Source organism: Garra rufa, chromosome 12 (genome assembly GCF_049309525.1).
Source record: "Garra rufa chromosome 12, GarRuf1.0, whole genome shotgun sequence".
Taxonomy (NCBI): Eukaryota; Metazoa; Chordata; class Actinopteri; order Cypriniformes; family Cyprinidae; genus Garra; species Garra rufa.
The window spans coordinates 854477-869260 of NC_133372.1; the positions used below are offsets into that span (position 1 = coordinate 854477).

At 35.6% G+C, this 14784-nt stretch overlaps 1 protein-coding gene across 1 annotated transcript; it reads left to right on the top strand.

The window, feature by feature from the left end:
- Positions 1-792: 792 nt before the first annotated feature.
- LOC141346762 (arf-GAP with dual PH domain-containing protein 1) lies at positions 793-14402 on the top strand (the record flags this gene model as incomplete). Its single annotated transcript, XM_073851711.1, has 10 exons — positions 793-1020; positions 4663-4793; positions 5148-5239; positions 6993-7075; positions 7154-7266; positions 8587-8733; positions 8815-8898; positions 8986-9048; positions 11707-11778; positions 14169-14402. Coding segments are annotated over exons 1-10 (1107 nt in total), but the record flags the coding sequence as incomplete, so codon positions are not given.
- Positions 14403-14784: the final 382 nt, after the last annotated feature.

The window sequence follows — 14784 nt, forward strand, 5'->3', positions numbered from 1 at the left end:
AAAAAAAACATTAAAAATCTTTTGGCTGGTAGTGTATGTTGGATAAAAGTGTGTGCTAAATGCATAAATATATTGTAAATATACATTTTATAATAAAAAAATGGAGTTTCCAAAGAGTTTTCATGTTGGAGAAAACTATCATGTTTTTTTTTAAACTGTTTAAATTATAACCCAAAAAAAAAAAAAAAAAAACTGTTACTGTATATAGTCGATTATATGAATGTTTTAAATACAAACCAGATATTTTTTCATGAAGTATTTCCTTTCACAAACAGGTTCCCAGTGTGACAGTTTACTTAATCAGAAGTAAATGAACATGCATAAATAAATAAACAGAATTATAAACAAAGTGATAGCAAGTCATGCATTTTTTTTTTCTCTCTCTGCAAGTTTGGTCTTCCTCCTGGAAGGTAATATTCTGTGATTATAACATATTATTCTATGTTTTTTATATATATATCATGTGATTATATTAGTCAGCAAATGAATAATTCGTACTTCGTTTATGTGTGTGTCTCTCAGTTAATATGTGGTTATGTGCACAGTACATTTGTGTTATTTATAGATCTAAATCTCGCGTTATAATCTATGTTGTGTGTAAATAATAGATGTTTAATCTGTAAATTTGTGTTTGTAATTTGTAGTTGATGTGATGGCGCTCTGGAGCACAAACTCTCTCTCTCTCTCTCTCTCTCTCTCTCTCTCTCTCTCTCTCTCTCTCTCTCTCTCTCTCTCACACACACACACACACACACACACACACACACACACTGTGGCATTTCTGATGCGGAACAACAAGTCTGAACAAACTCTGCTGCTCCACTTCCGAATGTTTGAAACACCTCCATCAGACCAGCGCCTCCTCCTCCTCCTGCTCCTGCTGCTGCTCCTGCGCTCGTGAGGAGACACCGACCCGCCGCTCCACCGGACCGATGACGGACAACGAGCGCGCGGCCAGAACCCTCAAACACGTCCTGCAGAAGCCGGGGAACGGCACCTGCGCGGACTGCGGCGTCGAAAGTAAGTGATTCCACTTTACACGCATGAAACAGTCACCGAACAATCGGAACCGGGCGCGTGAGACACGACCGAACCTGCGCGAGCGTATAAACGCGCCCTCGAGACACACGGGGGCGCGTCGCCGCGTGCGCAAGACTCACCTGAAACACTCCGCGCAACGACCTTACGACGAACTTGGCATTGAGATGTTTTAAACAACATATCACAACGCTGTTTTATTCTACGTGATAGTATTGAGAGTTCATAAAGTCATATGGGAACTTTCCTGTTTTAAATATGAACAGAAGCGCGCGCATGCGCTCGTGCGCGTGTTTTTCAGACATACCTGTGTAATAAGAGACTGCAGGAGTTTGTGAAGGCAGGCCAGGTGTGATGGATGGGTTCAAGGGTTGTGTTTGTACTCCTGTGAGACTGGATTTGATTTCAGGAACTCTACAGCAGGATATTTTCCTTCATTCAGAATGATTCACAAATGATATTCCATCAGGATTGTGGGATTGTGTTTGTCTGGACACGAGCGGCTGCCGGAGACAGATCAGATATAGACTAAAGGTGTGGCCGTGTGGGATTTCTACATGTTTCTAGAGAGAGAGACAGATGGGGGATGTGGGAGCGGTTGAGGAGACTGATGAAGAAACAGGAAGTGTGTTTCTCCACAAAGTCCACTCTGTAACACTTGAAGAAAGATAGAAAGAGCCGTTCTGTTGTGACCCTGAACATGCTCAGCCAAAGTCCTTTTTAAGGAAAGTTTGTTCACTCGGTAGCCATGTTTGTGACACCTCCAGGCAGCTTTTTTTAGGCATGCAAGACCAAAGCTGCGTCCCAATTTACCTACTTATACTATATAAGCCCCCATCCCTTCTTTGTGCAAAAAACGTATATACTTTTGAGTGTTTAGCAGAAGATAGGTAAGCTTTGGGACAAATGTCTTTGTCATAATTGTGCACATAGTTTTGTGCATCCTGTGCCCATCTAAACCGCCCTGTCAATCATCTTAATTAATTTAATAATAATAATAATAATAATTCACAAATTCAAGAGCAAGTTGACTGCATCTCTGCAAACATACTTATATGCAGAGCTGGGTCGATTATTTACAAATTGTAATCTACTCAAATTGTACATCGACTCAACATACAGTATTCACCACTAATAAGCTACTAAATATATTGTAGTAGCCTAAAACTTTTGTGCAGCTGCTCTGCAACAATCTGTATTGTAAAAAGCGCTATACAAATAAACTTGAATTGAATTGAATTGAATTAATCTGTTACTGATTATAAATTACGTGACAAAAATCGTAGTTAGTAACGTAATCCATTACATTACACATTATAGGTAATATAATCAGATTACTTTTGTCCTAAAGTGGACTACCAGTAAAATTTGGAACCAAAGATTATTCAGACACTTACCATTTTTGCTTAATAATTTTTTCTTTAATTGCTACTGCATTCTTTTTACACCACAAACTGAACAAAAAGACTTGAAAACAAAATTGCTCGGTAATTGGTCAACAAAGGATTAATAGTTGTGTAAATCTTGTCATACTAACAGTCGCCTGAATATTTGGTTGATTGTTATCCATTACATACCTTTCTATCAAGATGAATTTGTTCTGACACAGTTTAACTCAGAGTTCTTGTCATATTTTACCACTTTCTATATCACTTTCACTATAGTGAAAAAAAACTGATAATGTGAGAAATATCTGAATAAATTTAGATTTGTCTGTATATACAGTCATGGCCAAAAATGTTGAGAATTACATAAATATTGGAAATTGGAAAAGTTGCTGCTTAAGTTTTTATAATAGCAATTTGCATTTACTCCAGAATGTTATGAAGAGTGATCAGATCAATTGCATAGTCCTTCTTTGCCATGAAAATTAACTTAATCCCGAAAAAACGTTCCACTGCATTGTTAAGAAGGCTTCAGGGCGTCCAAGAAAGTCCAGCAAGTGTCAGGATGGTCTCCTAAAGAGGATTGAGCTGCGGGATCGGAGTGCCACCAGTGCAGAGCTTGCTCAGGAATGGCAGCAGGCAGGTGTGAGCGCATCTGAACACACAGTGAGGCCAAGACTTTTGGAAGATGGCCTGGTGTCAAGAAGGGCAGCAAAGAAGCCACTTCTCTCCAAAAAAAACATCAGGGACAGATTGATCTTCTGCAAAAAGTATGGCGAATGGACTGCTGAGGACTGGGGCAAAGTCATATTCTCCGATGAAGCCTCTTTCCGATTGTTTGGGGCATCTGGAAAAAGGCTTGTCCGGAGAAGAAAAGGTGAGCGCTACCATCAGTCCTGTGTCATGCCAACAGTAAAGCATCCTGAGACCATTCATGTGTGGGGTTGCTTCTCGTCCAAGAGAGTGGGCTCACTCACAATTTTGCCCAAAAACACAGCCATGAATAAAGAATGGTACCAAAACACCCTCCAACAGCAACTTCTTCCAACAATCCAACAACAGTTTGGTGAAGAACAATGCATTCTCCAGCACGATGGAGCACCGTGCCATAAGGCAAAAGTGATAACTAAGTGGCTCGGGGACCAAAACGTTGACATTTTGGGTCCATGGCCTGGAAACTCCCCAGATCTTAAAACTTGTGGTCAATCCTCAAGAGGCGGGTGGACAAACAAAAACCCACTAATTCTGACAAACTCCAAGAAGTGATTATGAAAGAATGGGTTGCTATCAGTCAGGATTTGGCCCAGAAGTTGATTGAGAGCATGTCCAGTCGAATTGCAGAGGTCCTGAAAAAGAAGGGCCAACACTGCAAATACTGACTCTTTGCATAAATGTCATGTAATTGTCGATAAAAGCCTTTGAAACGTATGAAGTGCTTGTAATTATACTTCAGTACATCACAGAAACAACTGAAACAAAGATCTAAAAGCAGTTGAGCAGCAAACTTTGTGAAAACTAATATTTGTGTCATTCTCAAAACTTTGGGCCACGACTGTAGATTCACATACACATACAGATATTGACACAGTCATATATTTGTAGTTAATATAAATAAATGATAAACTGAAATAGTCTGTATTTGGTTTTCTGGTCCAAAATCTTTGTGTTTTCTAAGTGTACTGTGCTGAAGTATTTATTCTCTCTGTCGGTATGACGTCAGATGAAGTCAGTGTTGTGTGTTTTGGAGTTTTTATCATCCTGAGATAATGCAGGAAAGTTGTTTCTGTAGCTTGAGGCTGATGTTTATAGTTTTTCATCCGGTTTGTTTCTTTAGCTTCAGGGTGTTTTAGGAGAATCTTAATAAGATGTTTCTCTGCTTTCTGGTGTGTCTGTTATTTTGCTCTTCAGCTTTTGCGGGTCTGTTTTCCAGTAATCCTGGTGTAAGTCAGTCTTCAGTATCTCTTCCTTATTCTGTCGCTGTAAGTGTCATGTTTGTGCTGAGTCTGAGTTTTGTGTCAGTAACAGCTCTGTAATCTCATAATAACATGATGATCTGTTTGTCTGGATCTCAGAAACATCGGGCAGACATGTGTTTACAGGATTTCCTTCATGAAAAATCATTGAAAACCTGCCGATGACATTCTCACTGTTTTGTTGTCAATCTAAAAGATCTAGACTGAATGCATTGCTGACACCTCATGTGCTTTAATATCTGTTTTATTCATCATTTCTCTCTCAGATCCAGAATGGGGCTCCTGTTCTTTAGGAGTCTTCATCTGTCTGGGCTGCTCCGGGATCCATCGCAGTATTCCCAACCTCGGAAAAGTCAAATCGCTCCGACTCTCACGCTGGGAGGATGCAGAAGTTCAGGTGTTTATTATTGTTTAGGTTTAAAAAATCATGCAGCTCTTTCCACTTTAAAATAGTTGACCGTGTCTGAGCTGAACTTACTTTTCCGTTTGTTCCTCAAACAAATCATCATATGACTTCTGAATAAAATGGCACATATGAGTCATAAGCTTTATGATATATTTAAGGTGCTCATGTTTTTTCTTTCTTGCGTGGTCACTGCGAAACTATTGCTGTACAGAAAAGAGGTGCATCTTTTTTTGGTTTCACAGAAACAATTCAGTGCTTAAAACTGCATGAGTTTTCAGTTTCAGCTATTTCTTTGCACATTTAAATCAGAACTGCCTGAGTGTTTGATGATGTCTGTGTTTGTAGTTATTGTCTGAACGTGGGAATGACGCCATGAACGCCGTGTACGAGGCTGCACTTCCTGTTTACTACTACAAACCCACGCATAGAGACTGCCAGTGAGTTTCCATGGCAACGTGCCGCATCTCACATCACATTAGAAGACCGTGACGGCGTATGGAAATATCATCTCACACACTGTCATATCAGGCTCCTCAGGGTCTCTCTGGCTTTGAAATGCTCTGACAAGTGTTATATTTAGGGTGAGATCAGGGTCACTTCGACTTTAGGCCCCTTAATTGAGTTTATCAAGCTGTAGTGAGGCTTTATTTAGCTGATTGGATGGTTTTAGAAAGTCAGAAGATCATGCAAGTCTGCCTTTGAGGCCCTTAGTAGCAAGTAAAATGGATATCTGTAAGACAGTGTTATTTTAGTATTATTTATATACTTTTGCAGTTCTTATTAAGGGGAGACACTGCAGGCAAAAACTCAGTTTTTTCATGCACCTGTCAAGTTTGAGATTTTGGGCTTTTTGGTGTTTCACAAAGTGTTTTTTCAGACTAGTGGAAAGAAAACACCCAAAAGACACTGTTAAGTGTTTCTTTTATAGCACTTTATCTATTTGTGTCAATAGATTTCAATTACAGCCCATTATTTTTAATGAATGTTTTCTTAAAATGATTTTTTCTCCTACACTGAGCCATAAATCTCCACTTCAGTAGCGCTTACAAACACCAAACTATACATTTTTATTGCTTTCTATATTCTGAAGGTTTTTACAGAGGGATTTGTTCATATGTAAGTTGCTTGATTTTATACATTTTATTCCCCAAAAAATGATAAAAAATATAGTTTCCTGTCTGTTTTTTTTCTGAATTATGGAGTTACAATATGAGATACCCAAAATCTCCACTGACTCTAATATGTCAAAAAATTTTAATCAGAATTTCAAAACTGACTTCATCCAGTGTTTAGATTTTTGTACCAGAAATGTATGCAAATTAGCACATAGCTCATTAAATGACGCTCATTTGCATATTTAAATCTAACACTTTATCTATTTTTGTCAATAAATTTAAATTACAACACATATTTTTAATGACCTTTTTCTCAAAATGAATTTTTTCTCCTACGCTGAGCCATAAATCTCCACTTCAGCAGCACTTACACACAAAACCTTACATTTTTATTCCTGTCTATATTCTGAAGTTTTTTATTTGTTCATATATAATTTGCTTGATTTTATACATTTTATTCCCCAAACATGTTAAAAAAATATTGTAAATAATGAAAAGTTTTTTCTGACTTATGGACATCTGACTTTTGGGGATACCCAAAATCCCCTTTGTAAAAACTTTTGACTCTAATGTCAAATAAAATTAAACAAGAATTTTGAAACTGTCTTCATCCAGTGTTTAGATTTTTGTAGTAGAATTGTATGAAAATTGGTGCATATTTGATTAAATAATGCTTCATTTGCATATTTAAACCTAACATTTTAGTAAACTTGAAAATGTTTGCAATTATCAAAGTAATCAATCAACTGGGTAAGTAAGACTATAACTATTAGGTAATGTTTTACTCTGTTCACCTGCAGTGTTTCGCCTTAATGCTATGCATTATGTATGTGATCTTATAAATATTATAAATTAATTATTACATTTTATTCATTAATTAAATTTCATGTGAAACCATGATGAACTCTGGCTGGTCACTTTACATTCTCTTGTGGAGAATGAACTTTATCACGAGTCAGGTTTATGCCAGGCTAGACTAGTTCAGGGTAAACTAGTGTTGTTGAACTCACTGCAGTCAGGATGAGTTTAGCTGTGCTCCAGCAAGTTTCTCCTGATGTAATTGTGTGTGTTTCAGGATTCTGAAGGAGCAGTGGATTCGGGCGAAGTATGAGAGGCAGGAATTCATGAACAACAGCAAAAAGCTGATCTATGAGGACGGTACGTGTGTGAGAATCTCATAGTACTCGCTTTCTGTTTCCCGCCTGATGATTGACATGCTCGCTTGACCAATCACAGAGACCAGAGACGGCATGTTGATGAAGAGGGGGCGGGACAACGGACAGTTCTTCAACAGACGATTCGTCTTGTCGCAGAGAGACGGCACACTAAAGTACTACACTAAACTAGACGTGAGTGTCACTGTACACATTCGGCAATGGGATTTCACTATCACTGATGCACTACGATGGTTTTTGAAAGCATTTTGAATCCGAAAATTTTCTAATCTTAACTTTTAGTTAAAATTTTACTAATTGTGTTGTTTTTGTCTAGTTTGTAATTTTATTAACACATAGGATACTTTAATACTTCATAAATCTTTATGATACAATGTATTATCTTCTGTGAATTGGCCTTGATTTTATTCATCAAAATATGATTAGGTTGTATAAGGGTCAACTTTTTAAAAATTAGATTTATGAATCATATGAAAGCTGAATAAATAAGCAAATATAGGCCGATATTTGGATAAGATACAAAAAAATAGAAATGTCGAGGAAACTGCCTTTAAAGTTGCCCAAATGAAGTTAAATAATGTAGAAGTTCTATAATATTTGCTTGATTTTATACAACATCATACATTTTTTTCTGAATTATGGAGTCACAATATGAGAAAGTTCTTAGCAATGCATATTACTAATCAAAATGTGGGTTTTGATTTATGGTAACACTTCCTTGCTAAAAAAAGGAATAATTTCTTTCGAAAAAAGAGAATAAAAATGTACTGTCCCCAAACCTTTGAAAAGTAGTGTATATTATTAGAAAACCTTTCTATTTTAAATAAATGCTGTTCTTTTTTAACCTTTTATTCATCAAAGAATCCTGAAAAAGACATTAAGCAGCACAACTGTTTCCAACGCTGATAATAAATCAGTATATTAGAATGATTTCTGAAGGATCCTGAACACTGAACACTGGAGTAATGATGCCGAAAAAATCAGATTTAATCACAGAAATAAATTAGATTTTTAATGTATATTAAAATAGAAGAATGTTGTTTTATAACATCATAATATTTTCACAATAATCACATTTTTTTCCGTATTTTTGATCAAATAAATGCAGCCTTGATGAACATTAGAAACTTACTTAAAGTACATCATAAATCATACTGATTCCAAACTTTTGACAGGCAGTGTATGTGTGTGTACATACAGTATATATACATATTTATATATATATTTTTTTTTATCAATCCTACACTACTAAAGAAAACAGAGATAAAGGGCTATGGAAAAAAAAAAACTTATAACACTCGATAACATTATCCATCAGCAGAGGAGCAAAAATGTGGACAAACATCATTTTGTCATTTTCACAGAAGGTTTTGTTGACAAACAAACGGGGTGCAAATAATACACATTGCTCATTTACTTATACTGCTGACATTATAGAAATACAAAACTTGGGCAAACTCAGCGTTTATGATCGTATCTGCTGCGTCTCTGCAGGCTAAAGAACCCAAAGCTGTTATAAAGGTGGACACCATCAACGCCTGCTTCCAGCCGGACAAGATCGGAAACCCCAACGGCCTGCAGATCACCTACCTGAAAGACAACATCACACGAAACATCTTCGTCTACCACGACAGCAGCAGGGTGAGACGCAGAGACAAACACACAAACACACTTACTGTCCTATGTGAGACTCTGACACACATCTCTCTGTCTGTCCATCAGGAGATCGTGGAGTGGTTTAACTCCATCCGGGCGGCGCAGCTGCATTATCTGAAAGTGGCGTTCCCTGGAGCCACGGACGCTGAGGTGAGTCCTGAAACGCCGGCGCTCGTTTCGGTTCCTGTGTGTGAATCTGGTCGTGTGACGCAACTCACAGCTTCTCTTTCTGCTCAGCTCAAACCCAAACTGACACGCAGCTTTCTGAAAGAGGGATACATGGAGAAAACAGGCCCACGGGTGAGACGTTTCAAGCCGTTATTCACAACAATACCTCTCAGAAGTCACATCTCTGAAAATGCACTGCAAACAATGCTTTACTTACTTACTGTCTTGTTTCCAGCCGAAATATTTAAAAATTCTTAAATCGAAAAGCCTTTTCGGTAACACTTTCTATGAAGCCCGTATTTATAATACATTATAAGGGTATTTCTAAGGCATTATAATGAATGCATAATGCATTATAAAAAAAACATTATAATATGTTATATCATCTCATGAATAATCATAACAACAATTATGATACATTATAATACTTGAGTATATGTGACCCTGGACCACAAAACCAGTCACAAGGTTAAATTTGACAAAACTGAGATTTATACATCATATGAAAGCTCAATAAATAAGCTTTCTATTGATGCATGGTTTGTTGGGATAGGACAATATTTGACTGAGATACAACTATTTGAAATCAGAAATCTGAGGATGCAAAAAAATCAAAAAGACTGAGAAAATCACCTTTAAAGTTGTCCAAATTAGGTTCTTAACAATGCATATTACAAATCAAAAATTACATTTTGATATGTTTACAGTAGGAATTTTACAAAAAAATCTTCATGGAACATGAACTTTACTTAATTTCTCAATGATTTTTGGCATAAAAGAAAAATCTAAAATTTTGACCCATGCAATGTATTTTTGGCTATTGCTACAAATATACCCCAGCGACTTAAGACTGGTTTTGTGCTCCAGGGTCACATATGAGGTTATAATTTTTAAGATTATGATTATGATTATTTATAACACACAATACAACGATACATTTTTTTTAATCTAGATTAATCTCACTGTAATCTTGGAATTAATCTAGATTAATCTAGATTAAAATGGCTAATTTGAATTCTGCCGAAGGCATTCAGAATATGTGTGCTACCCAAATAATGACTAAAAGTAAGTCTTTGAGATCGGGTTTCTCAAGCCAGGTGGCGCATTAGACCAGAGCTCATCTCCTGTTTCCAAAATGCATCACAAACTGCTTGACAATTACATTTACAACACAATTAACTATACAAACTTGTGTGACCAACTATTCCTACACTGCATGTACTTCTGCGTAAAAGTTAAATACACAGACGCGCATGGACATGGATATCTACGTGCATAGTTAAACTGCGTTGCTTTTAGAAGCGTCAATTCAGTTGTTGCATATAGTTTAATGTCTTTATTTCAGGGATTATCAAAGTAAATTATAACTCATTCACGTGCCCCAGTAAAAAGGGTCTAGTAACGCACCTGTCCTGAAGCAAACCCGGCGGCTTCATAGCTGCGTGTTTGATGTGGTAATTTCACAGTAGGTATACACACAGGTTCAAAGACTCGTTCTCGCCTCCTACAGTGCAATTCGGCCAGGTATACATCCGCGCTAAACTATCAAGGTGAAAGTCATCATAGCTTGCGTAGTATAGACCCCGCTCCCAAACCAACTTTGAGAATAGATTAACAGCGATATTTTTTTATCGCCTGATAAGAGTCTCACGTTAACGCCGATAACAGCCCACCACTAATTATATTACATTTATTTTTTACATTCAGTTACGTTTTATTTTGATGGTCCCTTTAGTTTATTGACTATAAGCTTAAACTTTCCAACTACGTGTCAACTAACACTCCTTAGAGCATTAGTAGACTTAGGTTAAGGTTAGGCTCGGTAGAAGGTTGCAAAGTGACTTATAATATAATAGTTTGTCTTTTGGGGAAACATCGAAATTTAGTGTTAGCATATATATAGCATACTACTACTAATAATGACTGCTAGCTGACATGGAGTTGCAGAGTTACTCATCAAAAGCTGTCTAAAGGGTACCATCAAAATAATCAAACTGATGATACTAATGTGTCATATTACATTTACATCTGATCTGATGCCTGATCGTAGGGTTCTTTGGGAAATATTATTATTATTACTTATAAGTGGTATTTGTATGCTTTCAGTAAAGTGACATGAGTAACATGGCAAGATATGAGACTTATAATACGTTAGAACTATAAGGAGCTAATCATACTCTTAAAAGCTATAAACACAAATAAGTAAAAATTATAACACATTAAAACTGTTCTTATGAATACTCATGAGATGATATAACACATTATAAGGATTTTTATAATGCATTATGCATTCATTATAATGCCTTAAGAATACCCTTATAATGTATTATAAATACGGGCTTCATACAAAGTGTTACCGCATTTTCTTGATGAGTAAAAATGATTGTCTTGTTTTCAGAAAAAAGCAAGTCAAAATGAAGTGAGTTTTTGCGTAGAACAAGCTAAATAATCTGCTAACAGGGTAAGCAAAAAAAAAAAAATCTTATTTCAAACAGAAAACTAAATTATTTTTCTTACCCCATTGGCAGATTATTTTGCTTGTTTCAAGCAAAAACTCTCTTAATTTTGACTTGCTTTTTTCTGAAAACAAGACAATCATTTTTACTTGTCCAGAATTTTTTTAAATATTTTGGCTGGAAACAAGACAGAAAGAAAAGCATTTTTGCAGTGTGACCAGCTTTGTGTCCTGCTTATTTTACCCAATAAAAACAATAGTATTATGTTTATTATCATTATATCAGACTAGGATTGTCTGTTTGATTCACATTGAGCTGGTTTGTGTTTCTGCAGCAAACCGAAGGCTTTAAGAAGCGCTGGTTCACGCTGGATCACAGACGGCTCATGTACTTCAAAGATCCTCTGGTAAAACGCCTCTCGTCTCCTCGTGTCTCTCCTGCAGCCCAGTAATGAAACTTTCTGGTTGAGTGACTTCCAGGTTTGGTTACGGTAAAACAGGTTTGATGAGAGGGAAATGTCATCAGGTGTTGATGTTTGATGTTAGCGTCTGTTCTGAGATCAGCTGTGTTTCTGTATTTGAATGCTTATGGGCAAGATAGGTGAAGCTAATGAGAGATCAGCAATTAATGTACATGAACCTTCCATACACCAGCTCATTAAAATAAATAAACCAATATTTCTAAAAATAATAAATACATAATATAAAATAGATTTAAATAAATCATAAAAAATTATTAATACAAACAAACAAATAAATAAAGACACAAGTAATTATATTAAAAAAAGTAAACAATAAAAATAGTTTGAGTAAATAATTAAAAAAATAAAGCCAAAGACTAACTTAAGTATCAAGTAACTTAATAGAGATCAAATATTTTGCAAATAATATTTTTTAAATTGTTATAGTATACAGTAGACCAGTTCAAATTGGTATAATTTGCATTTGAACATGAAAATATATAGCTTCCTTTTAACATTTACGATGGGGTTCCTGCATGATCATATTTGGGGGACTGGGATGTCTAAAAAAAAAAAATCAAAAACCCTGATCAAGATCAGGAGTGGAAGTGGAAAATATTAATCCAGTAAATTATTTTTTCTAATAAACAACAAAATGAATAAATAATGGATTATAAACAAGTATGCAATACAGAAAATAATATATATTTTAATTATTTTAAAATTATTGATGTGCAAATAGTTTTTATTACCATAATAATTAAGAGACTGTTTGCAATATTTGTACTTGGGAAATGCATTTGTCACAACACAAGATCATTCAAAATCAATGAGTGAAGACAAAAACATTAAATACACACTTTTCCTTTTACATTTACATGCATTATAACGGAAATCTAGCTAATGACTGAGTAAAAAAAAAAAAGGGAGCGGCTATTTGCACTAAATGTACATAGCAATAGAGGCTATTTAGACTAAGTGAAAACAGCATATTTTCTTAGTTTACAGTGCAAATAGCAATAGATTCTGTTATTTATACAATACTACTTATTGCAAATTGCATTATAAAACAATATGCTATAATAATGTATTTAGTGTAAATTATAATTTTAATTCAAATAATTAAATGGATGCCACCTCATTAGGACAATAAAGTCCTCCCTACATCTACCCTAAAACTACCCGATACCTTGTTTTCAACGTTTTGATTATTCTGCTTCATTTTTATGGAAAATAAAAGCCTTTCCAATGTGATGAGATTTAAAAGGGAGGAAAAAAAGGCCGGAAGTTTGTAAAAAGGTCGATCATGTCTACACTGAAAAAAATGCTTTTCCAAATTTGATTTTTTTTGTCTCCAACCAAACTATCTAAAAATCCTTAAATCAAGAAGGATTTTTTTAGATGTTTAAAAATTATTGTCTTGTGTTTAGAAAGATGAAGTCAACATGAAGTGAGTTTTTGCTTGGAACAAGCAAAATAATCTGCTAATGGGGTAAGCAAAAAAATCTTACTTCAAACTCAAAAAAAAAGATTATTTTTCTTACCCCCTTGGCAGATTATTTTGCTTAATTTTGACTTGTTTTTTCTAAAACATTATTATGAGTTAAGAATGTTTGGTCGGAAACAAGACAAAAAATCTAAGTGAAAAAAAGCATTTTTTGTTTTTGCAGTGTAGACACGATCAACCCAAGTTCGAATCCACCTTTTGCCGAACTTCTGAACTTTTTGTTTCACAAAGGCATTTATTTTCCATAAAAATTGAGGAAATAATCAAAAAGTTGAAAATAAAGTATCGGGTAGTTTTTAGGGCAGATGTAGGGAGGGCTTTATTGTTCCAATAAGGTGGTGTCCACTTAATAATTTAAACACAAGACAATAATTTTTACTTGTCTAGAAAATCCTTCTTGATTTAAGAACTGTAAGATATTTTGACTGGAAACAAGACAAAAATTCCAAGTATGCGTAAGGAGTTAGTGCAAATAGACACTCCAAAAAAATTAATCCTATATAAAAGAATTAACATTAAATGAAGAAATTGCATGAACACTAGAATACAGCACATTTATGTCATGGTGTCCAACACTACAAAAAATAACTCTGCTCTGTTTGCTAAAACAGTCATTTACAGTAAATATACTTTTAGCAGACATCTAGAACTGTACCACAGTGCAAAGTTATGAGAGAAAATACTAATCTAATGTCTATCAAAGACAGCGTTTGTAGGAGTGATGCAACAGTTCAACAGTTCAAATACAGCTTCATATTGAAAGAGGAAAGAGAACTTGTCAAATCTGAAAGCGATGGTGTCATAAACCGAGTTTCGTTCTGTCTGGCAGGATGCGTTTGCTAAAGGCGAGGTGTTCCTGGGGCACCGAGATCACGGATACCGCGTTACGATCGGACTGCCCGCGGGAACCCACTACACCGGGACGTGGCAGTACGCCATTACTATAGAAACGCCTGAACGCAGCTTCCTGTTCACCTGTGAAACAGATACGGACCAGAAGGAATGGATGAGCCATTTTAATGCAGTCATCAACATTCCCATGAGCCCACAGGAGTACACAGGTAACACACACACACACACACACACACACACACACACACACACACACACACACACACACAAATACAGTGGTGTATAAAGTACCTGAAAGCCATACATAAGTAAAAGTACAGATATCATACCAGAAAGTGACTTTGGTAGAAGTTGCAGTCACCATTTAGAATATTAATTGAGTAAAAGTCTTTAAGTATGTGATGTTTATTGTACTTAAGTACAAAAAGTCTTTTTTTTTTAAATCTTGAATTCTTGAAGCAATTGCGAGTTTATATCATCTCTGAGAAAAAAAAACGCCCAAATTATGTTTATATTGCAATTATGACTTTATTTCTCACAATTGTGAGTTTATATCACCCAATTCAGAGGAAAACAGATACAGCGAGATACAA